General features: G+C 49.5%; 1 protein-coding gene across 3 annotated transcripts; it reads left to right on the top strand.

Moving 5' to 3' along the window:
- Positions 1 to 309: 309 nt before the first annotated feature.
- Positions 310 to 26,003, top strand: FXYD6 (FXYD domain containing ion transport regulator 6). Of its 3 annotated transcripts, none has more exons than XM_053367561.1 (8): positions 331 to 605; positions 19,919 to 19,981; positions 20,553 to 20,591; positions 20,697 to 20,771; positions 21,620 to 21,656; positions 22,523 to 22,572; positions 23,041 to 23,083; positions 24,291 to 26,003. In XM_053367561.1, exons 2-7 carry the CDS (start codon positions 19,924 to 19,926, stop codon positions 23,067 to 23,069), a joined length of 288 nt encoding a protein of 95 aa, XP_053223536.1. In that variant the 5' UTR covers positions 331 to 605; positions 19,919 to 19,923; the 3' UTR covers positions 23,070 to 23,083; positions 24,291 to 26,003. The 3 variants fall into 3 exon arrangements, with proteins under 3 accessions (XP_053223538.1, XP_053223536.1, XP_053223537.1); XM_053367562.1 differs by having other exon boundaries at positions 19,922 to 19,981; XM_053367563.1 differs by lacking the exon at positions 22,523 to 22,572 and having other exon boundaries at positions 310 to 605.

Raw genomic sequence — 26,003 nt, forward strand, 5'->3', positions numbered from 1 at the left:
GGGACAACCCAAGTCCTCCCAAGGCTGGGCGTAGTTGCGATCGCGGTGAAGGCGCCGCTGAGCATGGGCAGAGCGCTTTGCCTTCCTCCTAAGCACCGCCAGGCAGCTGGCATGGCGTCGAGGGTCTGCTTGAGCTTCGTTGAGACCGCGCCAGACAGGCGGTGCAGTCGCTGGCCGCTCCGAAAGGGAGACTGGCGGTCTCGGGGCTGCGTCCAGAAACACTCTCTGACATCAGTGCAGGTGGCGGAGAGACCACCCCCCAGCTCGCCCCTGCTCGCTCGCTCTCCCTCCCTCCGTCTGTCTGCCAGCGCCGCCTCCCCGGCTCCGCGCAGCTCCCCCCCCCGCCTCCCTCCCTCTTTCTCAGCCGAGCCCAGCCATGCCCGAGCCCGTGGCACGCCCAGCCCCAGCCAGCCACGAGGGGACGCGGGCTTGATCGCAGCAGCGCCCGAAGGAAAGGAGCCACCCTAACACAGCCTGCCATCCTCGCGCGCCGCCCTCGCCCTGCGACCGCCGCCTTCGTCGTCGGAGCGGCGCCCCTGCAGCCCAGTGTCGTCTCGCCCCGCCAGACGCCCGAGAGCCGCCTTCGCCCTCGCGCCGCCTGCCCGGTAAGCGGGGCCCCCGACGGGAAGGTAGCCACGTAGCGCAGGCTTTTGGCCCCCGCTCCAGGAGACACCGGCCCGGCCGACGGCTGCCTGATGGGCTCCGTCGTCGCGAGCGTCGAAGACCCTCCCTGCCCAGCTCAGCCGGGCTGCTTCCAGGCGCCGCGGGAGACGTGACCGGGGAGCAAATGCCTCCCCCGGTGCCCGGCCCGAATTGTCCTCCCCTCGCACTCGACGGGTCTCTGCCCCGAGGAGCCGGGCGGGTCCCGCTCGAGGCTTCTGCCCGTCGGCAGCCCTTCCAAATGCACACCAGCTCCCTCCGGTTCCTGGGCATAGCACCCCCGGGGCCTTCCCACTCACGGACACCCCACCCACTCCCAGTCCGCGCCAGGCCAAAACTGTCCTGAGTGAACAAGCATCCGATCTGGGGCGGCATGTGCCCCTAATTATGTTGTCCCCTTGTCACCCCTTGGGATTTTGGGGATCAAATCTGTAAAATAAATAAAAGAGACAGAGAGAGGGAATAACCAGGAGCGAGCCTCTGAGCATTCGCAGAGTGTCTCCCTCCAGACCAGCATTAACTGCAGTCCAACACTTTGGGCGCGGGAGAGAGACGGGCCAAGAGGGCGGCTTCTTTGGCAAGACTCTGCTCTGGCGCCCGGGCATCGCTCACACCCACCCTGCGCCCTCCTGCTGCGTGGTGGGGCTTGCGATGCCTGCTTTGGGTGCTCAGCGGGAGTTCCCGGGAGCTCAGTGTCATCGTCACCCTACCTTCGCCAGGCGCTCCCTCCCGCCTCCCCAGCTGCATCCCCCCTCTCCCTCCCCCCCCTTCAACGCCCCACTTGTTGGCACCGCTGTGGCTCTTCTTGCACATGCCCCGCAGTCTGTCTGTCTTGCAAACCCGTCCATTGCGCGGTTGTGATTGGCCTTGCTGTTGCCGTGCCAACCACCTGCTAGCACGGCTCTTCTTTCCGTGGGTTGCCTAGTTACCAGTTATCTCCCCACATAAGTCTGGGAGGATGTTTTGCCTTGACTAGTCGCTCCCCCCCTCCCGCCCGGGCCAACCTCTACATTCTCCCCGCTCCCTCCCTGCTCGTGGATGGAATCCCATCTGACAGCCTGCAATTTCGCGCATTGTCCGCCTCCGCCCCCCCATCTATGCTGCCCCCCCCCCCGAGTAAGCCGCTCAGCCGTGCGCCTGGATTCATCCGGCCACGACGACCGCCCGCCCCCCCCCCCAGCCCCTCTCTCCTCATTCTTTTCTCTGGTAAACACAAATCCAGACTTGCATTCCAAACGCATTGCGTTCCCCTTTGCGAGGCGACTTTTCTTGACTGTGGGATGATTCGGGCGGTTGGAAGGGGATTTAACGCGAACTACAGGAAGCCATTATGGTCGGGGGTGGGCGGGAGTGGAGGGGTAGATGGAGGAGAAACCTTGTTTATCTAGAACAACATGAGAAGAGAAACGATGGAGGTGGAGGAGGAAGAGGAGGGAGGTGTTTCATGCTTTTTCGGGGGGGGGGAGGTTGTTCCTCTGCAAAATACAGGCATGATTTTGCAGGAGGGAGGGATCTGTGGGAGGAGGGCCGAGGGAGGGGCGGCCGATCTGGTTTTTGCAACATGAAGAAATGTTTTCAAAGTGGTTCGAGACTTCCACGCAATTCCCTCCCTGTGCGCATGCGCCCTCCGGGCAGCCCCTCCTTGGCATCATCTGGCCTCCATCATCTGGTGGAGGGAGGGGGCTCAGCTTTCTCTCTCCTAGCTTTTGAAAACAAAAACCAGCTGAATGAAGAGAGAGAGAGAGAGAGATGGAAGGAAGGGGGCGGGCTGCAATAAAAGGCAGAGTTAAAGGCTGGGGGCTGGGGGAGGCCAGGTGGATGCCTGCTTGCCTGAGATAATGCCATTGCAATGGAGACACAGCTGATCTCTGGCCGGGGTGGGCTTTAACTGTTGGGGGAGCCACTCTCTGGAGATGCCTCAAAAGAGCCCCTGAGAGAGTCATGGTTGCCACCATTTTGTGGAGAAGAGGGAGGCTTGTCTTCTTTCTGGGGCTCACATTGCAATTAAGCAATTAACTGACTGGGTGAAATGTATGATAGCAATTTGTGAGTTATCTCTGAAAGATGTGAGGCCTTGAAATCAGAAGCGCTGATTTTCTAAAATCTGTATCCTAATAATTACCATATTTTAACCTGTATAAGACACCCCATGTATAAGACTCCAAATTTTGGGGGACTCCAAATTCAGAAAACACCCCTCAGCACTACCCGTGTGTAAGGCGAGCCCCAATTTTAAACCATTTTTTTTGGTAAAAAACCCTAGTCTTATACGGTGGTACCTCGGGTTACATACGCTTCAGGTTACATACACTTCAGGTTACAGACTCTGCTAATGCAGAAATAGTACCTTGGGTTAAGGACTTTGCTTCAGGATGAGAACAGAAATCGTGCTATGACGGCGCAGCGGTAGCGGAGACCCCATTGGCTAAAGTGGTGCTTCAGGTTAAGAACAGTTTCAGGTTAAGAACGGACCTCTGGAACGAATTAAGTACTTAACCCGAGGTACCACTGTACACAGAAAAATATGGTATGTCTGTGCTGGCTTGCGTGTGGGCATGATGCGAAGGAATAAGTTCCTGGAGGACAAACCTATCAATGGCTTCTAGACATGGTGTCTGTGCTGTCTTCCATGGTCAGAGGCAGTAATTCTTCTATCAGTTCCTGGAAACTGCAGGAGGGGAAAGTGTTATTGTGGTTGTGTCCTGTTTGCCTGCTTCCCTGAAGTAGTCAACCTGGTTGACTACTTTGAGAAGAGGATAGTAGACTAGATGGACAATTGACCTGATCCAGCCAGCTCTTCTGGTGTAGACACAGAACTACTGCACTCTGGCTTCAATTTACTGGAATACACATCTGAGATTTTTGGGCATGCTCACTTGAAAGTGTTATGAGAATTATAAGCCATTTTGACTCTTTCAGTGACCTCAAATATTCCTCTGCAGTTTGAATGGAAATGGGAAAAGCCTCCCCATCCTCTCTGTGCTCACAAATCCTTCCTTAAGGGCACATTTGGGTATGAATAGGGCGAGCCTGTGACCTGGACCCAGGAATTAAGTGTTTATCGTCAGAAAAGAATGTCCAGGTAAAGCCAGGCTGTCCAGGGAAAGCCATTAACAGGTTTCCTGCCAGACAGAACTCTGCTGTAGACCGCCCCTTCTGTAATGTTGAAATAAATTTTAAAAATTAAAAAATTGTCCAGTAGCACCCTAGAGACCAACTAAGTATGTATGGGGGCAGTGGTCTTCAGGTAAAGAGACCCCTGACCTTTAGGTCCAGTCGTGACCGACTCTGGGGTTAAGGTGCTCATCTCGCTTTATTGGCCGAGGGAGCCAGCGTACAGCTTCCAGGTCATGTGGCCAGCATGACTAAGCCACTCCTGATGAACCAGAGCACCGCATGGAAATGCCGTTTACCTTCCCGGCAGAGTGGTACCTATTTATCTACTTGCACTTTGACGTGCTTTGGAACTGCTAGGCTGGCAGGATCAGGGACCAAGCAACGGGAGCTCACCCTGTCATGGGGATTCGAACCGCCAACCTTCTGATGAGCAAGTCCTAGGCTCTGTGGTTTAACCCACAGTGCCACCCACGTCCCACCCGCGTCTTGAGCTACAGGGTGGCAATTTGAAAAGTCTATATAAGGGCTTGCACACCACTGTTCTGGGTTCCTCCTCCCTCCTGTATGTGAGAGTGAGCATCCTGTTGAAAGAAAATGGGAAAGCTTAAATGAAGGACAGTACACTATCTGAGATGACAGATGGGGAGATGAGAAGATGGACAGGGCCTACCAGCAGTGATCCAGCTCTGTATTTCATTTATTTACATATTCCACCTTTCTGCCATGGATCTCAAAGGATCACTTGTGGGGCTCCCAGGAGGTCCCTCACCCAGGCACAGGCCTGCCTTGGATCTGCTTAGCTTCAGCAAGGTTGTTCCATCATGTTCCTTCAGGCCACATCCCAATTTTGGGGTGCAGGAAAGAAAAACTTTCAGAGCAGCTGTCAGGAGGAGACATTAAACACACAAGAGCCCAGAAAGTGTGTTGGAAGTGAGCTTGAGCTGGCAGGGTACAAAACCTGATTTAAATCAAATTTTCTATTCCTAGTTCCTAGTTCAGACACTTCATAAGCAAAATATTAGATGCTGATTGCTCGATACAATCGCTAAAACAAGCTGACTTTGAATTAAATGAAATCCTTACGCTGCTTATGGAAAAAAATATGGAATATATGAAAACAGTTTTACCATTTTCGAAACAGAATGTGATACATTGCTTACAGCCAAACTGTAGTCTCCACTTCAGCAGATAGATGCATGAAGCATAATCTCAGGTACAGGAATATACGCAACTGGAGGGTGGGGGCCAGAGGAAATGTAATGCAAAATGTACTTAATAACCATTCATTTATAACTTGCAGGAATGCAAAATAAGTACAGTGATCCTTGACCACAGCTGTGATACATGATAAAATAATCACCCTGAGAATGCAGAGTTAATTTACGACTTAGTTGTCTGTCCCCATATTCAGCTGAAGAATACCACTTCATGTTTCCAATAAAGTGGACTTTAGTCTATGAAAGCCAATGCATAATAACATTTGTGAGTCTTTAAGAACCGGTGCTCTTCAGGTGTCGCTGGACTACAGACCCACCATCCTTCCTTGACCATGCTGTCTGAGGCTGATGGAAGTTGGAGTCCAAACAACATCTGGAGACCAGCTGCAGATGTTCCCTGCCCCTGCTTTAAGATGCTTTGGACTTGTCCACATTGGAGCATAATTTTGCTGTTAATCTGCTTTCCCCCGTTCTAATTAGTCTGAAGTAGTTCACACCCACATGCATTTGGATTTGTACAAGAGAAGCAACTTCAGTCCACACCAGTAGGTGTTCCCTTTTGTGTTTGTCCTTGCCTTCTAATTGGTTGACTCTGTTATGCTAGTTAAGTACTGACAGGGCATGTGCACAGGTAGCTGACCTGCGTACCTACCCTACTCATACAAGAAGTGTGCCAAAGTATACGGTCAGGCAGTTGTAAATTTGCTTGTGTACTTTTCTTGTTTTGTGCAGATAAGAATAAACACACACACACACGAAGTCAGGAGCAGGTTAGCAATGTGTCAGTGAAGTTAACTCTTTACTCAAAGAAAGAGTTACAGTACAGTATAAAACAGTACAGGCCTAGTGATCACAGCAACTCTTCCCAGTAGGTCTTGGCAGAGGCATAGAAAGGGTGTCCTCACTGAGGGGGGTGACATTTGGCGTGCCACCTGCCTGCGACTCCCAAGCCTACCCCAAGCTGTTGGAGTAAGGGTGGGATCTGTACTGCTTTGCCGGTGGAAGTCCATTTTGACAGCTTGGGGGAGGCTTAGGAGTCGCAGGTGGCAGGTGCACCGAATGTCCACCATGGGAGGCTTGCTCCACCCCCAGCTGCAGGGCGCGCACGCTGCTCCAGGCACCTGAGCGGCTATCCCGCACCTGGGAGGGCACCTTCTGTGCTGCGCCCCCCCTCTGGACCACGCCCACCCTGGGCATATGCTCCTCCACTGGGTCTTGGCCCTATGAGGTAATTGTGAGGTCCTCTTATTTCCACTGCTCCCTAGGACTCCTTTTCCTTGGGGTCCTTCCCAAGCAATCTCAGGCTCCTTCATCTAGTCTCTCATTGCTCTGCCTCTTCATTCCTCTACATTTTCTGGGAGACCAGGGAGGAGGGGAGTTGGTCGCAACAGGAGGGAGAGACTTCCTGGATTCTTCAGCAGCCTGCCTCCCCTCTGTCTCCTGGCCCCCATTCCTCTCCTGCCTTAGAATCTGGACTGCTTTTTGCCCCAGCCTCTTCCTGAGCCCTGTTACCTCTTCAGCTTTGAACACTTTCTCCTCCCAGTCTTCTCCCTCTGACCACTCATCATTGTCTCACCACCAATCCCCTGGCTCTGAGCTTTCTCCCCCTGGGGATTCCCTTGGGGGGTTCCCAAGTTGGTGCCTCCCTCCATTCCTCTGCATCCAGCCAGTCCATCACAAACAAACAAACAAACAAACAAACAAACAAACAGGCTGAGCTCTCACCTGGCCTTACTAGCATGCTGGGGGAAAAATGAAAGCAATTATATATATATTTTTTACATTGCTGCCCAATATATATATAGAGAGAGAGAGAGTAGAATTTTTGAATGTGGTTTGCTTGTACAGTTTTCTGTTTTTGTGCAAATCTGAGGGATAAAAAACAACCACCACCCCTCTCTTTAAGAGCACACCACACCGTAAATAGTTACAAGTACAGCCAGAAAAGAAATGAAAGTGTTGTGGGAGTGGTAGGCATGGAAAAGGGAGCAGCAGAAAATGACAATTGATCCATCCACCCCAAAACACTGAAGCAAATCATCTGCGACCCTGAGTGGAACAGTTTGGAGCATGATTTCCCCCCAATTTATCTGATTATCCTCATATTGGGTAAACTTGAATTTACAGCAGGAAAACATCAAGGTTGGTGTGGTTTGAGGGTAACATCATGTCGACTACACAAATTAAATGGGAATTCAAACACACAGTAAATTGTGGTGCAGACAAGCCCTTTAACGTTCTTGCTGCAACAGCAAACCCTCTGTAAATTATCAGAATAATGTCAATGTACATCTGCATATACTGTCTTGTTTGGCTCCAATTTGTGCCATGATCTAATTAGATGGTAATTAGATGTTAAATGTATAAAACCTGTCTTTTATTTTGAACATTGATTTTTGAGTGAAGATGAATACATCAAGGAAGACAATTTATTTATAGACTCAAATATCCAGAACTGCCTAGAAGTAAAGGCTAGAATTTATTGGGCTGAGAGTGGGTTTGGTTGGTAGGCAAAGTTATAAACATATATTTTGAGAAATGAGAAAATTGCAGCAATCAAGAAGCTAATGGGTATCAAATGGATCTCCTAACTGAGCTCAGACAATTATCCTGGTGAGGATTATCTTAATCTACAGTATAGCATCTCCTGGAGCTAGGGACCAGATCCCAGAACTTGCAATGGTTTGGGAGCTTCTGGTCCACAGTAACGTAAGTTGAACATTATTCATCTTGCAGTGTTCATAACGCTTGACCTTCAGAGGCTGAGATGTTTGCTTCTTTCCCCTGGTGCTTTCCTTACCTTGAACAGAAGGTCTTTTGAATTTCATATGCTTGACTGAAAACAGAACCCATGGCTTCTGCTTTCAGGAATTCTAAGAGAATATGGTATCTTTCTTATGTCCGTCCCCCCAATCTCAAACCTGGGGACTAGAATCTCCCACAATCATAGATGCATCAAAACAACAATAAAATAGCGATGCTTCTCTGCTCCTGTCCCCCAAAGTGAAAAATGTCACCCACTGCCTGAAATGGTGAGTGGTCTTACCATGACTCCAAACTTCACCCTCACCACCAACCACAGTTAATCACAAACCGGGTGGCACTGATGGGATGGGGGAACTGTAAGTGTTAAGACGTTTCCCCTGCCCATATCTTTTTGCTGCCTCGGCACCTCTGTCTGCTACAAAAATTACAACAGAGAAGCCGAATCAAGGCCTTTTGAAGAAGTCTTAGCAAACCTATGGAGAGATGACAGGGGTTCACAAGCATTTCTTGCAGGAGGGTGTTCCACAATGTTGGGGCTTTAACTAAAAAGGCCTGCTGCTTGCAGAGGCAAATGTGGTTTCTGTGCATAGTGGAATCGGAAGCATCGTTTTTTTGTCTGTAGGGTTTACCGTGCAATCTGATTACTTGGAAGCAAGTCCCCCTGTGTTCAACAGGGCTTGCTCCTTATAAGTTCAGGAATGCAGTCGTCATTCTGGGGAAGTTTGTGTGGGAGGAGGCAGCTAGTGATGTTCTCCCTGATATCTGGATCCTCGTTCAAGGCTGTTAATGTCTCAAGTGTCAAAAACAGCCCCTGGAACTGAGCCCAGAAACGAATGAATAGCTGGTGCAGCTGCTTTAAAATAAAAGAGGTGGTACAACTGAGACCTCCCATGAATTGTGGAGTGTTTCAGTTCAGTGTGTCAGCCAGCCAGCCAGCCAGCCACCCCCCTTCCAAGGAGCTCCATTCCACTCTCCCACACCCTGCCTTGGCCCAAGAGACATTCTTTGTCCACCACTGACCATGTTCAGTCCTCACTATTTGTTGTTGTGGAGGTGGGTTGCTCCTTTGGTCGTTTTTCCTAAAGATTTTTTGTACCTCCGTAATCATTTGGGGTTTACACCCTTTGGCTATGGTCCTATTGGCGCTCAGTAGCTGAGCTTTGCATGAGAGGGAGAGACGACTACACTGACTCAAGCCTGTCAAGAGGCAAGCAGCAACATTTTGTGCTAGCTGGAGTTTCTGTTTACAAAGGCAGGCTCACATATTTAGATAATCAGGCGGAGGAAAAAACCACAATAAAAAGGAATGTCCTCTCTGCTCAAGCAAGCAAGAGAATCTTCTAGGCTCCAGGGCTGTTGCTAGGCCCTTGAAAGACTTGAGGCACAAGCCTGTGATTAAAATCTGCATTAAATCTGCATATGCTAATTTGCATGTCTACATGTAAATTAGGTCAGCTTTCAGAGAGCACCCAATGTAAGCAAGGACAAATAATTTTTAAAGCTTAAAAAGTGGGGTGAGCCTGGTATGGCTCCCCTTTATCACACACAAACAGCCCAACAAGACAATGACAAAAATCCACCAACAGCATATAAATCAATATGGCTAACCTGATCCAAAACACACACACACACCCCCCACTCACACATGAAAACAAAGACCACCACAGCCAACCACAAATGAACAACCACACCCTAGGCCAACCCCAACCTCTCTCACTGCCAAAGGAATACAAGTGAACAGCAAAGAACCTACACAAGCAACGCTGACACAAAACCTCACATATATTAAGTAAAATAGAAACATCGTTACCCGACCCCCCCCATCCTCCCGCCCACCTCTTTCCCCCTTTTCTTCCTAATGTCTCAACAAATGAAACTGATTTGTAAAAAATGTTACATGGGGGAAAAAACCGAGAGAGACATTGCACATACTTTTGTAAATCAAGAAAATATTTAATAAAAATACATTTTTTAAAAAGTAGGGTGAGGATGGGGTAGGAGATCTGTGGAATGGTGCAAAAGACCCAGGGCTCCACCCACCCTCCAATTAGGGGACACCCATTTAAGAATGCTCCCGTGTGCTTTCTTCTGAGGTTGTTTTCCCCACGAAGGCAGCTAAGCCTTGCAAAAGTCACATCTAAGATACTTAGTGGTGGGTAATGGGCCGAGCTATGCTTTTGGGGGCCTGCCACATTCTGTCTTGCGATGTGCACTTCAGTCTGATGAGCTGAACCCCCTCCATGACCAGGAGAAGCATCTCCAAATGGATCTGGCAATTGTTCCAGGATAGGTTAGGACATGATCCCTTAGGCTAGTGGGAGGGAAGGAGGCGTGGGTGGCCTGTCCCATCTCACCACCTGAGGCAAAATGAGATGGTGCCTCCTGATTTTGCGGGACTCTTGAAGCTACCACAGCTGCTACTCTTCGCTTCTCCAGCGATGGTGGGAGGTTGCTCCCACGGAGGTGCCCCTTGGATTCTACCACCTGAGGAGCAGCTTCAGTCTGCCTCATGGAAAAGCCGATCCTGGGAGGAGGAGCCTGAGGGTCTTGACAGGTGGGAACAGGGGGCTTTCTGCAGCCTTCAAGCCTGTCAGGTCAAAACTGGGATGGCAAAATGCTCCCTAAAAGCCAGCATCCAATATTTTAGTGCCAGTCCTTCTGTGCAGAACAGACAACAAACTAGCACTGATGTTTCTGGTGGTGCCTGTGACTTTTCCACTCTGAATTATCATCCAAGGTCTTTTGTTCTTATTTCTTCCTTGTGGCACTAAAAAAAAGGTAAAGGACCCCTGGACGGTTAAGTCCAGTCAAAGGCGACTATGGGGTTGTGGCGCTCATCTCGCTTTCAGGCTGAGGGAACAGGCGTTTGTCCACAGACAGCTTTCTGGGTCATGTGGCCAGCATGACTAAACCGCTTCTGGTGCAAGGGACACCGTGACAGAAACCAGAGTGCACGGAAATGCCGTTTACCTTCCAGCTGCAGTGGTACCTCTTTATCTACTTGCATTGGCATGCTTTCGAATTGCCAGGTTGGCAGGAGCTGGGACAGAGCAACAGGAGCTCACTCCGCTGCAGGGATTCGAACCGCCAACTTTCCAATCAGCAAGCCCAAGAGGCTCAGTGGTTTAGTAGACCACAGTGCCACCCGCACCTTATTGCAAACCACTGCTGCTCCTTTTATATGGCATTTGCCCAGGTGGTTGGGGTGTCGTGCTTTCCCCCACCCCACTGCTCCTGTGGCCAGGCTTGACCGCAAGCCAAGGGGTCTCTCTCTTTCTCTCTCACTCCACCTGCCAGGAATGCATTCATGTGGCTGGAAGCACTTGTCAGGCACAGTGCAGGCCGGGTTCAGAATCTCTGGAGCAGAAGACTGAAAAAACCTCCCTCACACTAGAAGCCTGATTGATGTTGAAGCGAAGTGACATCCCTGCCTGTGTTCACACATGCACCCCCCTTTCCCCCTTGAGGCAGCTGAGCTGTGCAGGCAAGACTCAAGGGCAGTACCATGATTTTAACCAGGTTTGATCTTTGGTAGATGCCTCCAGGCCCCTTAACAAGAACAGGAAGCTGTGATGTTAGCAGGGGCTGGGTGGCTTTGGGAAGACGATGGGCAACATTGACATTCTCTCCTTTGCTGAGCTGCAGAGATGAATTTCCACTCTTCTTAGGTGCAGAAAATGCAGGGTTTGGGCTCGGCCTGTTTTAAGGGGCGGATGAAGAAAAGGGCGCGGTGTGCTTGAGGCAGAGAAACTCTTCTCTAAAGGGGTTGGTTTGGGGGAGATCTGTGACCGACGAACTGCCAAAAGTCTGTCTGTTCCTTGGGGTTGGGTGTTGGTGTTTGTATTTGGGGAAAGCCGGACCCTTGCCACCTGCATGCTTCTTTTTAACCGGGGTTCACATAATCTGTGGAAAGAGAGCTGGCCTCCATTTTTGCCTTGCCTTCTTCTACACCCTGAAAAATCAGATAGGAAGGAAAAGTGACGCCTACAGCCAATGAGTCAACAACAAATCCTGAAGTTGGGTCGTCCAGATTGGTTTAGGAGGGAGGAGGGGAGGCAGGCAGGCAAACTGAGAGTGGGGGCGGGGAGTGTATCTGTGTGACTAGGCAGCAGAACTTGCAAAAACCATCATGAAAAGCTACAGACCCAGGGGCAGGATTAGCTTGGCTGCCTCTGCTGTGTACCAGGGGTAACTTAAAAGCAAAAGGGAAAGGTGAATGTTTCTGCAGTCCTAAAAGTCCATTTTCTGATGCTTGTTTTAAAGAAGACTGAGATGAGATGAATGTCCTCATTTATCTGATAAAATCCCTCCCTTCCGATTAAAATCCAACGCTAGGTATGTTGCCCTCTAGCCTGGTGGCCGGATTTTGTGTGTGGCTGAAATACATGATTATAGCCGAGTAAACACAGAATGAAGAGCCCATTTTCAAAGGATGGAGTCCATGGTGTTCTGACTGGGCTGCCCTGCACCCTCAAAAGGACTGAAGCTGCTATTTACACTCACCTTTATGCTGAGGTCCCTGAACGGGAGCAGGTGCTCACCTTGGACTCAGGTGTGTGCACTTGTGTATGTGCAGTACTGGTGTGTAGCAGTAATGAATGGTCAAGTGTGGGGGTGGGCAACCTCGGACCTTGTGCAATGCCATAAGGCAGACTGAAGGGACTTCCTCAGTTGGGGATTTTGGAGGGTGGCCCCCAGCTGTTCCCCTTTTGTCTCCCCATCACCACCACCATTCTGGTCTGTTGTCACGCGACCTACCTGGGCTCCCTTTTTCAGCCTTTTGTCTCAGGTGAGGAGCAGTGGAGGATGACACCCCATCACTAATTACTAGTCCAGATGGCGTCTGGACCAGGAAAGACGTCATCTTGTTTTGGGCTGGCCCTGTGTGTTCTTCAGTTCCCCACCCACCCTGGCCTCCTCTCTCTTGGTGTGAGTGACCCAGCAGTGCAGCTTCCAGTGCTGCTCACCAGTAGATGCTTATCAAAGGTCTTTGTTTTACTGCTTTGGTGCATTTTTGCAAACTTTCGCTGAGTTTTTGCTTTGTGGTTGAGCAAGCAGCTGCCTGATTAGCACATGAAATCCATGCTCGCGTACTAAAGCGTGCGTGGATATATTTGCATATGTAAATTCCCTAAATGTGAAAAGCCTGTGTTAAGTTTTGTATTCCATTAATCTCTTTCTTCGCATGAATGATGGAGCTATTGGCCAGCAAAACAAAAGCATCCCAAATATTTCTCCAGCTGGATTACATGCATCAGCTGCAGGAGAAGGCGGTGGCTGTGGCCATACTGTTGTCTTTGCTTGCTGTGTGCCAGATCCTGCCATGGGGCTGGGGTGGCATGTGGAGGCTGGCAGCCCTTTCTTTGACATCTGTGGCTGGCACAACAAAGCCGTGGCTGGTGCCCCACCCCTACCCTCTTCTCTCTTGCAGGAGGGTCCTTGCATGTGGGACAGGAAATGGCTTGTGTGGAAGGCTGCCCTTTCTGTAGCACGCTGGGTGCAGGAAGCTGGAAGCAAGTCCCTTGGCATGGGGAAATTTCTGAGACACACCAGCAAGTAGCTTGGTTTTGCCTGGCTGATCATTACTTGAGGGGAAGATTTCCTCAATGACAAGCTTTGCCATGGGGTCCTCTTGGTCAGAGGAAGGCTATCAGTGACTTCTAGTCATGCGGGTTCTATGCTGTCTCCATCTACTGGTCAGGATCCCACAGTCCCCCTCCATCTCCATCCTGGAGAGGAATCCTGGGAGAGGACTCGTGGATTTCATGGTTAATTTTTAAGAAGAGGAGAGGCCCAGTTCATGCTGAGGACTGCAGCTGAGCAGGCAACACTGAACAGGCAGAGTATCTATCTCACTCTTTGATCTTGCTCAAAGGCCGCTTTATGTCTGGCCATTAGGAGGAGGGAGAAATCACAAAAGAAAACGGCTTGTTGCATGATAGATCTGCTAAATGATGCATTAGTCCCCAGACTGACTGCTGTCCTCAAGGCAGAGACTACTGGATGGACAATTTAGACAGCAGAATAATAGCAGTAGGAACAGAGCACACTTGACTCACTGGGTAGTTCTCATTGTGGCTTGATCTTGGCTCTTACCATTTATGAGGTTACCCAAGGGACTTCCACAGGAAAGTTGGATGCTTTAAATAAAATCCCTGATCCTTTTCATGGGTGACTTATTGCACAGGATTCCCTTGGCACGCTTGACTAATCTCAGGGATCAAGGATGATGGAGAAGTGCTTGTCTTACCGCAGAAAGGGCTGAGTGGAGCATGAGAATCAGACTCTGGTGTGGAGCCTTCTCGACTGGGCTCTGCTCAGCCTTGAAGCCAAGAACAGCTCCCTGCTCCCTATGCTGAGAGAAGATCTCTCCAGGTGCAGCAGCAGAAAGCAGACTCACAGCAGAACATGCCCATATTGCAGACAGGAGGTCATTGGGGCTCCTCTTGCTGTGCAGAATGAAACCCCGCTCACCAGCACTGGCAAGGACACCTATGTTATTATCATCCCCGGAGCAGGCTGCTGTTGTTAGTCCCATGCAATGAAGCTGGTGGCAAGCTCTGGCTCAGGGACATGTTTACAAAGGGAACAGATTCCAGCCACTTGCCCAGCTCAGTGGCTGCCCTTCAAGGTACAGCAGGCAGACCCAAATGTGGCGTTGCAGCATTTGGACAGGTGGCATCCAGCTGGCAGCCCCTGCTGAACTGTTAGGCTTTGCTAGGAGGTGTTTCCACAGCTCTCTCTGCCTCCTTCCCACCCGTTTTACAGCTTCCAGTGGTCACTTGCTGAGATGCTGTGCCTGGGTGCGGAAAAACACACACCCCATACCTGGAAAGGGCTGCCCTGAATCATTTTATACAATTTAAACACGATTTGTATTTTATCTTTACAATCTTCCATAAATTGTTATCGTTCTATGTTTCACGTTGATGAAACGAATCACAACAACAGCAAACAAAACAGTAAAGTCATTCTAGTGCAGGGGTCAGCAAACTTTTTCAGCAGGGGGCCAGTCCACTTTCCCTCAGACCTTGTGGGGGGCCGGACTATATTGAGGGGGAAAAATGAACGAATTCCCATGCCCCACAAATAACCCAGAGATGCATTTTAAATAAAAGCACACATTCTACTCATGTAAAAACACCAGGCAGGCCCCACAAATAACCCAGAGATGCATTTTAAATAAAAGCACACATTTTATTCATGTAAAAACACCAGGCAGGCCCCACAAATAACCCAGAGATGCATTTTAAATAAAAGGGCACATTCTACTCATGTAAAAACACGCTGATTCCCGGACCATCCGTGGGCAGGATTTAGAAGGCAATTGAGCCGGATCCGGCCTCCAGGCCTTAGTTTGCCCACCCATGTTCTAGAGGGTCTTTACAATGATAAACTTATTTGCAAAATGTAGGGAACCACTTAGTTAAAACAATACTGCATTAATAAATTCCTATTTCCCCTATCTAATTTTAATCATTTAATCATTTTCAGTTAGTTCTATATTACTTCTAAGACAGCCTTCTCAATATTTCATTATTACACGACAGTATTCAATGTGTACCAAGCGTCCAATAAGATTTCTTACATTGCCATTCTATTGCACAACTTTTTGTACTGTAATATGATATTTTCTGCATTAATATTCTCTGCCAGAGTCCTTGTTCCCATTCGGTGGTTGTTGAGAGGTCTGATCACAGGTGAACCCAGCTGTCTTGTCTAGCATGTCCCAAAGCAACAGCCACCACTGCCACATCCTCTGGTGACAAATGCATCAAATCCTTTCAGGGGCTATCTTTCATGTGCTTGTTATATGTATCCCTGAGGGCAACTGGTTTGCTCCCCTGTGGCCCTGGCTGTGACTCTCCATGCAAGAGGAGGCCTAGGGAAGGCTTGGGGTGGGGCAGCAGAGTCAGTGGTCAGGCAGAAGGACCCTCTACACCCCAGGCATCCCAGTGCCTGTTCTGTAGCTGTGGAGGGAGGCAGGTTGCTGGTTGGGCCTTGGATGCTACATCCATGGCTTTTGAGGCTAAGCTTAGTGGCTCTGTCCAGCGCCCAGGAAGAGGTTCATAGGTGGGGGCCTGCTTCTTCTTTGCCTGTAGCCCTTTCTGCTCTGGGGTGGAGGATTGGCAAACCAGGTAGGCTGTGTGCTGCAGGTCATGAAATGAAGTCCCCTATGGACTCCTTACCTGCCCAGCAAAGGAAGCGCCACATTGCCGAAGAGAAACGTCACACGGGCTCACGGTGCATTGTGATTATCATTCTTATTTATTTATATATATCCATGCAGCTTAATTACCAAGGTGGATTCTACATTCAGGGCGGCAAGGAGGGAATGCTGTGTAGGCTCAGAGGCACACTGCCTCTCAGTTGCAGACCTGGCATGAAATGCTGACACGTGTGTGTGTGTGTGTGTGTGTGTGTGTGTGTGTGTGTGTGTTAATGTTGTGGCTGGGCAATGTGTTCCAGCTGCATTATATTTTTGTGGTGACATTTGGGGGTAGACCAGAGATTCTTTCACAGCTTTCCTCCCAGCAAAAACAGCAGATGGTGCTTTTGGTATTTTTTGCCAACACCATGACAGAGAGGGAAAGGGGTTGAAGTCCTGGTCCCGACTGTAGCCCTCCTTATCCCCAGGGATAAAAGAACTACAGTCATACTTTGGGAGTTGAATGGAATCTTTTCTGAAAGTCCATTCGACTTCCAAAACATTCGAAAACCAAAGTGAGACTTCTGATTGATTGTGGAAGCCCCATTGGACATTCGGGTTCCAAAGAATGTTTGCAAACTGGAACTCTCACTTCTGGGTTTGCGTTACAGATAGGTAGCCGTGTTGGTCTGCCATAGTCAAAACAAAAAAATTTTTTCCTTCCAGTAGCACCTTAAAGACCAACTAAGTTAGTTCTTGGTATGAGCTTTCGTGTGCATGCACACTTCTTCAGATACACTGCCAGTGTATCTGAAGAAGTGTGCATGCACACAAAAGCTCATACCAAGAACTAACTTAGTTAGTCTTTAAGGTGCTACTGGAAGGAAATTTTTTTTTTTGTTCTGGGTTTGCATTATTCAGGAGCCAAAATGTCTTGAGTATCAAGGTGTTTGGGATCCAAGGTACGACTGTATTATTTTTTAAAACAACAACAACAACCCCACAGACACGTTAAAAGTAGTTTGGCCCTGAGTAATCTGCAGGATAGGGACGCGGGTGGCGCTGTGGGTTAAACCACAGAGCCTAGGACTTGCCGATCAGAAGGTCAGAGGTTCGAATCCCCGCAATAGGGTGAGCTCCCGTTGCTCGGTCCCTGCTGCTGCCAACCTAGCAGTTCGAAAGCACATCAAAGTGCAAGTAGATAAATAGGTACCGCTCCGGCAGGAAGGTAAACGGCGTTTCCGTGCGCTGCTCTGGTTCGCCAGAAGCGGCTTAGTCATGCTGGCCACATGACCCGGAAGCTGTACACCGGCTCCCTCGGCCAATAAAGCGAGATGAGCGCTGCAACCCCAGAGTCGTCCGTGACTGGACCTAATGGTCAGGGGTCCCTTTACCTTTACCTTAATCTGCAGGATGGAACACAAGATTTGGCAACCTGAAGGGCACTTGAGAGAACTATACACCCTTTGAGTGGCAGCACTTGCTGGGTGCTTTCTGACCTGTGAAGAAAGACTCCATTGACTGATGGCTCTGGTGCTTCTGTTAACCTTAGCCATAAGTTACCAAGGCAGCAAATGGGCCTCCGTTTACAGACAGGGACAGCATCTATCCTCCATACAATAAAGGGCAATTGCATATTCAGGACAACTTCCCAGGATCAGCACCAGGGTTAAATTTTGTTGCACAGAGTTGGGCCTGGGTTACAGATGGGGGAGAAATAGATCCAGAACCTCATAGGTAAATCTCCCTTCCCATTGGTGCACCAGCTGTGACCCTATCTAGAACTGTTGGGCTTTGCCACCTTTATTCATGCATTAGTGACTTCCAGCCTAGACTATTGCAATACCCTTTATCTGAGGCTCTCTTTGATGGTTCAGAAACCAAAACTGGTACAGGATGCAGTTTGGGTGGGACATATGATGGGACATATGGGACATATGATGCCTATATTGCACCAGTTATCAGGCCACCAGTATGCTTCCTGCTGGATGGATTTTAGAGGATAGGAGAGGATATTTAATTGCTTATTTATCATCCTGCTTTTCACTTCTGCAAGAATGCAAATACTTATTTCAGCAGAGTTAAAAATCACCATCCATGTGCAGCTTATCTTTCGAAGCTTCGGAGGCAAGGTTGTGCAACCTTCTAAAAAGAATTGTTATGTTATCCCCGGGGTGCTTTGGCAGATTTGGACCATCTCCCATCTGAGTTCCCGCTTCACAAAGAAATCGCTTTCAGGCCTGTTTTAGGCAAAGAAGAAAATATAAAGTTTACTCAAGCCAAAAGACGCGCCAGATAGATACAGTGATGAAAATCAGGCAGGCAATTAATAACAATTAAAAGTTACAAGAGCCCATTGTTCAGCTCAAAAATGGTGTGTGTTCTTTGGAGAGAGCTTGCTGGCAACCTATCCCATTGTAGGTAAGAAGAAGATTGTGTGCAGTGAGAGGAAGAAGAATATTAAGTTTTCTATTGTTCCCCTCCCACCACAAAGAGGTTATGTGACATCATACCCCCCTGTTTGTGACTCTCTAGCAATTACACAGTTGTGGTCTTGGCTGCACATTTCCCCACATTCCCGGCCCATTTCAAGACATTTAAAGCCCTAAATGTTTGGGTTCAGATGGTTTTGGGGACTGCTCCCACCAATGCAATGCAGCCTGTACTTTTAAGATCTGTTTTGGACGACCTGTTGAGATGCTCACCTATGAACACAATTAGATTGGCAGACACACAGAATGGAGCCCTTTCGGCAATGCCTCCCCCACCAAATTATGGATTGTCAGCCTGTGACAAGGCAAGCCTATTTGCTTGTTGGTTTTAAACAGGCTTTAAAAGCTCACTTTTTGTGCTGTTGTTCTGCTACTCTGTATATTTTAAGTGATATTTTAAGAGTTTAGCTTTAAAGGGCTTTGAGCCACTGACCTTCAAGCCCACTTGGAGGGTGACATGTGCTGCTCCTGGGCAGTGAGTGGGCAGCTGCTCTGGAAAAGATGGGAGGCAACTGCCAAGGGAATTTGGTAGAGATCTTCCCACTGTGGGGGATGTCACAGGATTCCTTGTCCAACACAAAATGGGCCCAATGAGTTGCAACAGGGTTGTGTGGGAATGTTGTGGGTAACAGGAGAGGATACATTGATTAATATAATCCTAACCTGCGCTGGCAAATTTCTTTATACAGCAGAGTGCATTCTCCCTTTACACAGCAAGAAGCTGGTTGCAGACTCATGTGAGTCTCTTAAGACAATAAGCAATTCAATCTGGCTTGCCCAGATTGGATATGTTCCTGGTAAGATCCCTTGAATCCCTCCTAAAAGAATAAAGACACAACAGTCTTATTCATAAGAAGTTTTACTCATGATCAGGCAGAGCACAGGGTGATCCCTGAAGGCAGGCTTTAGGCTTAAAGTTACAAATATGTACAAACAGGTTTACCCCATATGGGAGATAACCAAGATCTGCTGGCTGACAGCCAGCCGTACAGTCCAGGTGAATCAGGCAGGATGAAAAAGAAGGGAGGTGGCTACGTGACTTGGTCTTTTACTAGGTCTGGAAAGGTCCAGTGGTGGAGCAACATGCTGCAGCCCCCAGAGCGGAGAACAGACGGGGGTGTGGCTGGCGTGTGTCCTGGGGGCGTGGTGTGTCACCTAGGGGGGAGTGGCACGCACCCCCGGGTTGTGCATCCCGGAGGGCCGGCCACAATGGCACCCTTTCCCCAATGGTACCCAATGGAAAGGTCACGCCCACCTACTAGTCACATGCAAAAGGAAGGATGCTCCAGCCAGGTGTAACAGGAAGTTCAACAGGCTGGACCAACATTCCCAACGTATGTTCACTCTAGGCAAACAGGAAATGTTGTACTTGACTGCTCCAAAGGATTACATCCCACAGGTTGGAGGGTGGGCTGACTTGCTGCAGTGCTAACTGTCCTGTTGCCACACATCTCCCATTGGCCCTTCCTTGGTCTGACCGCCTGCTCCCCCTTTCTGCTTTCTCTCTTCCTCCTCAGCAGCCATGGAAACGGGGCTGATCTTTCTCTGCTCTCTGCTGGTTCCAGTGATGCTGGTGGATGGTAGGTAGCAGTCTTGGATGGGTGGGGAGAACGGGTCTCATGAAAACAGCTGCCCCAACCCACTGCTCTCTGCCTGAGGTTGCTGCCAGTGCCATCCCTGGAGAGGCAGGAGCCACCTGATGAGAACAGAGCAAGGCACTCGGGAGAGGTCTTTGCTTCTTGAGCCTTTAGGAGCACACACAGGTTCATTCTGCCATTGTTTCTCTGTGTGATGAAAGCGTTGAGGTGAAGCATTATCTCCTCAGGTGACTTGGGTATTTGTACTATTGAATTAATTTTTGTGGGTATGTAATCAGGCTTTCAAAGCTAAAACACCTGCAAAGCATTCACTTACAGAAATAAATCCTCTTGATATCTCTCCCACTCCATTGGCTACTCCTAAGTCCCAGGTAGCAAATGCCCCAGTTTCTCAGCCCAGAAACATGCACACACACACACACACACACACACACACACACAACACACACACACACACATACACACACACATACATATTGGGGGAAATGGATTCTCATGTATTTTGCTGTGGACGGATTCATATTCACAGGGCTCTTCTGTTTTTTATTTCCAGTGACTGATCAAGAGAAGGAAAAAGACCCCTTTAACTATGGTGAGCACCTTTAAGCACCCTTTCCTGTGCTATGTGTTTCTGGGCATTGCGGCCTGTTTGCAAACGCAGCAGCGGGCAGCATCTTCCTTTTCTCTCCCCCTCCAGACTACCAGACCCTTCGGATCGGTGGCTTGGTTTTCGCTGTGGTCTTCTTCACTGTGGGGATCCTCCTTATACTGAGTGAGTCTGCAAATTTCTCTGCGGCCCTCCCGTTTGGTAGAGTGAGGCAGCCTCCTCAGGCGGCAGAGTGAAAGGCGTCATAAAAAGGCAACAAGCTGTCAGCTTATTAATGGGCTATTGCTGCATATTGTGTAATCTCAAGGAGGGGAAGGCAGACCTCTGGGATTTTCTGCCTCTGGTGCCAAAATAATTTGGCCACCCTTGGCTGCTGTGTGATTTGGCTTGTGGACGCCAAATCTATTGTACCTCAAGCAGCAAAATGGCTTGGCCTGAACAGCGCCGCCTAAATTTGCTGTGAGGGACAGGGCTGCTCTGAATATGAAAAGTTGCTGTCAGTCTAAAACACTGGCCTGAAGCCCAAGATGTGTGGTGACATATGTGGAGGACACTGAGGCCCCGCCTGGGTGGCACCTCTTCCCTCTCCCCTCCTCCCATGCAGTACCTTCAGTTCCTCTACTACAGCCTAAATGAAACCTGCCTACTCCGGAGGCAGTTTCAGAGCCTTGCATCCCAGCTGTGGCTCTCCTCTTCTCCCTCTTCTCTGTTGGGTAGCAAGAACGGGAGAGGAGTGGTTTGGTTCCTGCTCCTGCAGACAGAGGATGAGCTGTTGCTCAGCTAATGAGCTCTGAATGTTCTCACCAGTTTCCAGAGACCTAAGAATTCCCTAGATACACCACCATGGGATGAAGTGGGCTGTAGCAGCAGCACGGAGATAGCCTGCCACTGAGGAGGGCTCTGGTGGGAACTATGCCCAGTGATGCTTTGGAGGGACATCTGCCCAATTTCCAGAGGCAACCCTTTGTTGAGGTTCTGGTTCCACGTTCATGGCATGCTCTTTCTTTTCCCAGGCAGAAGATGTAGGTGCAGTTTCAACCAAAAGCCAAGGTATGTGGCAGCATGGAGGATCCTCGGGTTCCGTCTGGGTGACACCTCTCTCCTCTGCCCCTTCCCCGCCCCCATCCATCCATTACTCCTATGAAACTTGAAATAGCATGACATCCTATTCCAGGGAGCAAAGGCCACAGTGGCTGCAACCTTCTAGTTGGATTCCTCCAGCTTAGATCAAGTGTGTGTTTTTTGTCTGAAATAAAAGCAGCCTTGGAAGGAGCAGCTGAGAGAAGACGTTTTGATCTCTCTGTTCAAAATTCCAGACACACCAACTTCTCTTCCTTTTCCACCTCAGCCTGCAAGTCTGTTTTTCTTGCATGGGCAACTATGGGCCAGCATGTCACATCTACTTTAGACCCAGGGAGCAAAGTTAAAAGCATCCTTGTATTTTCCCTTAAGAGATTTGGGGAAGAAACCAAAACTCAGTGTTTGAGCATCTGTGTTGCATTGCAGAAAGTCTGTGGTTCATTTCTAGGCAGCATTTCCAGGTGGGGCTAGAAGATGGGATAAGCCCCTGCCTGAAATCTTGGACAGCTGCTGCCAGTTAGTGCAGGCAATACCATGCTTGAGAGACCAATGGTCTGACTCTGTATTAAGGTAGCTTCAGGTGTCTCTGTAGGAGTTGCCTTGACAGCTGATGGCCTTGAGATTCAGGCAGATGGGAAGTGTCCCTCTTAGGTGTCTTTAAATTGTAAATGTACTGTAATTATAGATTCCCAAGATGGAAAAATACATGAGAACAGTCTTTACAGAACTGTGGCCAGAAAAACCAGCCATTCATGGGCCCCTGCCTGCTCCCCTAATCCCAGCTGGGGCACGAGGCAATTTGGCCATTCCATTGCACTCTCTGTCTCTCTTTGCAGGGCTCCTGGAGATGAGGAGGCACAGGGGGAGAATTTGATTGCCTCAAATGGTAAGGGCCTTTCATACTTGCTGTGCAGAAGCTACCTGAGGGTCCCTCCTTGTTCTGTGTGGGGAAGAGCCTCCTGGCACCTGACCAAGGGCCTGCAGTCTGTGTGCTCAAATGTTTCTTTTGTGCGTAGAAGTCTTGGCTGCAAGAGGAAGCAGCCAGGATGCTTTATGTGACAGCAGTGCTGGTTTGCAGAAGCAGACAGACCATTTTAACTGCATGGCCAATTTTCTAGTAACTCTTGGTTGAATGGGAAATAGTTTCTCCCTGCCTGGCGTTTGGGATGTCTTCAAAAACTCTCTTGTCCCTTTTGTCTGGCAGCGGGAGGTGCCAGACCAAAAGGAGTGGGCGGTCAGATATCGTGTTTCCCCATAGCCACTTACTTGAGTGCTCCTTACAAGGAGAAAATGTACAGCTGTGTCATGGAGGAGTCAGGGACATTTTTCAGATAGTCTTTTTTCTTTTCTGCAGCAACAGGAGCACAAAAAGCAGAGAACTGAACAGAAATTACGAGGTGAGCTTTCCAGAGAGGAAGTGAGTGCTGTGTGACATTTCATGGGGTGGCAATACCAATGGGGTGGACTGAAGCTTGGGCAGAAGGCTGACCCATCCACGGCTGCGTCACCCTATTTCTGTTCTGTGGAATGTGGTTACAGTGATTTGAGAATTGGAGAGGGCTTCTTTCCTCAGTTTTGTCTACATGAGGGCAGCATCTCTTGAGGTTGGGTTTCTTTTGCTTCTTCTCTTGTTCGTTTATTTTTTATTGCATTTATACTGACAAACAAAACCAGCGACACCCCAGGGTTTTCTATGGATAGCCATTTGCTGTGATTCAGCGGTAAAACGTGAGTTTCTCTGGGGGAAATGCCTGGACAATAAAGGAAAACACATGGACCTGGAGCTGTGCCTGGAAAGGGCTGTGCAAAAGGAAGTCTGGATGAATCCTTAGAGTCAAGGCTTGAAACCTTCCAGAGCTGGAAGATAACAAACACTAATTACAGCTTCTCCTTTTCCAGTGGGCTCTTGCCCTGTCTCCCAACTCTGCCAATTAAAGGAGAGAAAAAATGAAATGGGGGTGCAAATATTTCAGCATTCCTCCCATACTGGAGTTCCATCAGCCCCCACCTCCCCCCATGACCCTTTCCCAGAGACTGCTGGGTGGAGCTGGGGGGGGGGCAGGAGGAACCTTGGATGAACAGCAAGGAGGAAGCCCCAGTTCCAGGAGCTGGAACATGTTCCTTTTGAGCTCCTTATGGAGGCCTGATCTAATCCCCAGTAGTGGCTGCAGATTTCTGCCTTTGCAAAGCCTGATTTCTCTGTTGAATGTTGTCCCTGTCAAAGGCAGAGACACACTCACATGCAGATGGTGTTTTCCTTGAACTTGGGTTCCCCCCTCCTGCCAAGTTGTTTGAGTGACTGCTAGTTGTGAATGCAAAATTCCTGGCAGCCGGCCAAGAAACGGCCTTGCAGGCTGTTGCAAGCAGAGGTGTGTGGGAGCCACAGGCGGCTGCCTGCCGCTTCTTCTCCTAATGTGTGTCTTTAAGATAAACGAGCAGATGCAATCTCTTGATCTTGAACCACGCAAGTCAGACACAACCAGCATGCCCAATCTGGGCCCCTTCCGAGAAAGGCAGCATGTCCTCCCCCTTGTGCTCCACCGCCAGCAAAGCTGAAATTTCCAGGCTGCCACCTCTCCTCTCCTTCCTTTTTCTCTCCTGTAGATCTAGAGACCAGACAACGGACAAGCGGACCTCAGATGCAAACAATGTGAAGAGAGGCTGAGGCGAAGGACCTGCCTGGGTCCTTGCAGGGAGATGCTGCCAGCTCTGTGTCCATGTTGAGCTGTGTCCTGGAACATCGGTTCTCTCTTTAAAAAAACTCCCCCACCCCCAACTACTGCCAATACCGTCCACCTGTGTAATGTTAATCTGTGGTGACCGTTGCCTCCAGTTCGATGTTGTCGTGTGAGTCTGTTTCTCTTCACTTCCCTCATGCTGTTTTGACGTGATGCTCCATCCCTGGAGAGTGAGAAAGGAGGTTCCCTCGGCCTGTGCAATATCCCCATAGGGTAACTTCTCTTCCTTGTACCTTTCCATGACCTCAGATGCTGGCCAAAGCAATGAAGTGGGGCTGGGGGAGAGAAGAGGGTGCAGGAATCTGGCCCAGGATATTTATGCATATAATGTGCAGTGTTCAGCCATAAAAGCAGCTCACTTTCTCTTTCCAGCCCTGCCCCCCTCGGTCCCCTTCCCCTCGCCATAAGAAAAATGCTGTGTCCTCTCTCGCCTCCAACCAGTACTCCGCAAGGCCGATAAGGAGAAGCCCCCTGCCCATGCCACTGTGATGCCAACCTGAGGGAAGATGCCAGTGTCTTCTGGTGAAGCGAAAGGAGGCAGAAAAGGGAGCTAGTTCTGTGCCAGGGGTGAGGGGAGAGCTCTCATTTCCCAACTCCACACATGACTAGGAGAGGAAGATGTCAGCAACAGCACTGCCTCACTTACCTGGGAGTGCTGCCTCTGCAAATCTCTGCCCTCCAGCCCCCTCCAGCCATGCCACTGTGTGGGGAGATCTGCAGAGTTTCCAGGTTTCTTCTGCAAAGCCTTGGAAGGGTGACATCCTCACTTCACTTCACACAGGCTTGTCTGGAGCCATACTGTGCAATTGCTCCAGGTCTCAGGGCCGAAACGGCACCAAAAGGCAGGAGCATTAATCTTTTGCAGAGCTCAGCCTCCTCCACCCCATCGCTGCCCAATCAATTTGTCACCACCAGGTTGTCTTTCCACAATGCTTTACGCAGCCACGTGTGCAAATTCAGCTGTTAAATTTGTTCCAATGCTAGGTTGAGCCCCTGCCCCCATGACCGATTCAAGTCAGCTCCATGCCATTGGAAGGAGGGAATCCCTATCCTCTGCCTTGTCTGGGACAGTGAGGATTTGCAAAGGGATTCGGCCCCTGTCTCAGTCAGCACAGTTTAGCCCCAGGAGGATCACTCTCTGCCCGGCCCAGCCAACTTTTGGTTTCCGACCTTGATGGACTTAGGCCACTGGGAATGCCTGTGCAGGGCAGTGCGAATGCTGTGCTTGGGGCCACCTGCCTCCCACCCAGGTGGCCTCATCTCCTGCTCACACCAATGAGTGAGTGGGCCACCCTGCTCTGCCCCCTCCACCAGTGTTTGCTGTGTGTACACCACCAGTCGTCTGTTGCCATGTGCCTCTCTGTTGTGTCTGTAGTGTGCAGTTGGTAACAGCCATTTAACACACCTGGTAGAAAGCCATCCAGCCGTAAAAGTGTTGTAACTCTGAAAGCCAAACCCACTGTTGTGTCTTCATCTGAAATAGGCAACCCTGCTGTGCTGCTGTGATAAAGGACTTGCATTTTTGTGTTGTGTCCCAAAACCCACATGAGAAGAGGAATAAAATATCATTTCTATTTCA

Source organism: Podarcis raffonei, chromosome 15 (assembly GCF_027172205.1).
Source record: "Podarcis raffonei isolate rPodRaf1 chromosome 15, rPodRaf1.pri, whole genome shotgun sequence".
Classification (NCBI taxonomy): Eukaryota; Metazoa; Chordata; class Lepidosauria; order Squamata; family Lacertidae; genus Podarcis; species Podarcis raffonei.

Excerpts from the sequence above, each read along its gene's own strand:
- FXYD6 (XM_053367561.1), top strand. The coding sequence starts at position 19,924 with ATGGAAACGGGGCTGATCTTTCTCTGCTCTCTGCTGGTTCCAGTGATG. Across the intron at positions 20,592-20,696 it reads AAAAGACCCCTTTAACTATG|ACTACCAGACCCTTCGGATC; the intron begins GTGAGCACCTTT and ends CTCCCCCTCCAG. Across the intron at positions 20,772-21,619 it reads GGGGATCCTCCTTATACTGA|GCAGAAGATGTAGGTGCAGT; the intron begins GTGAGTCTGCAA and ends TTCTTTTCCCAG.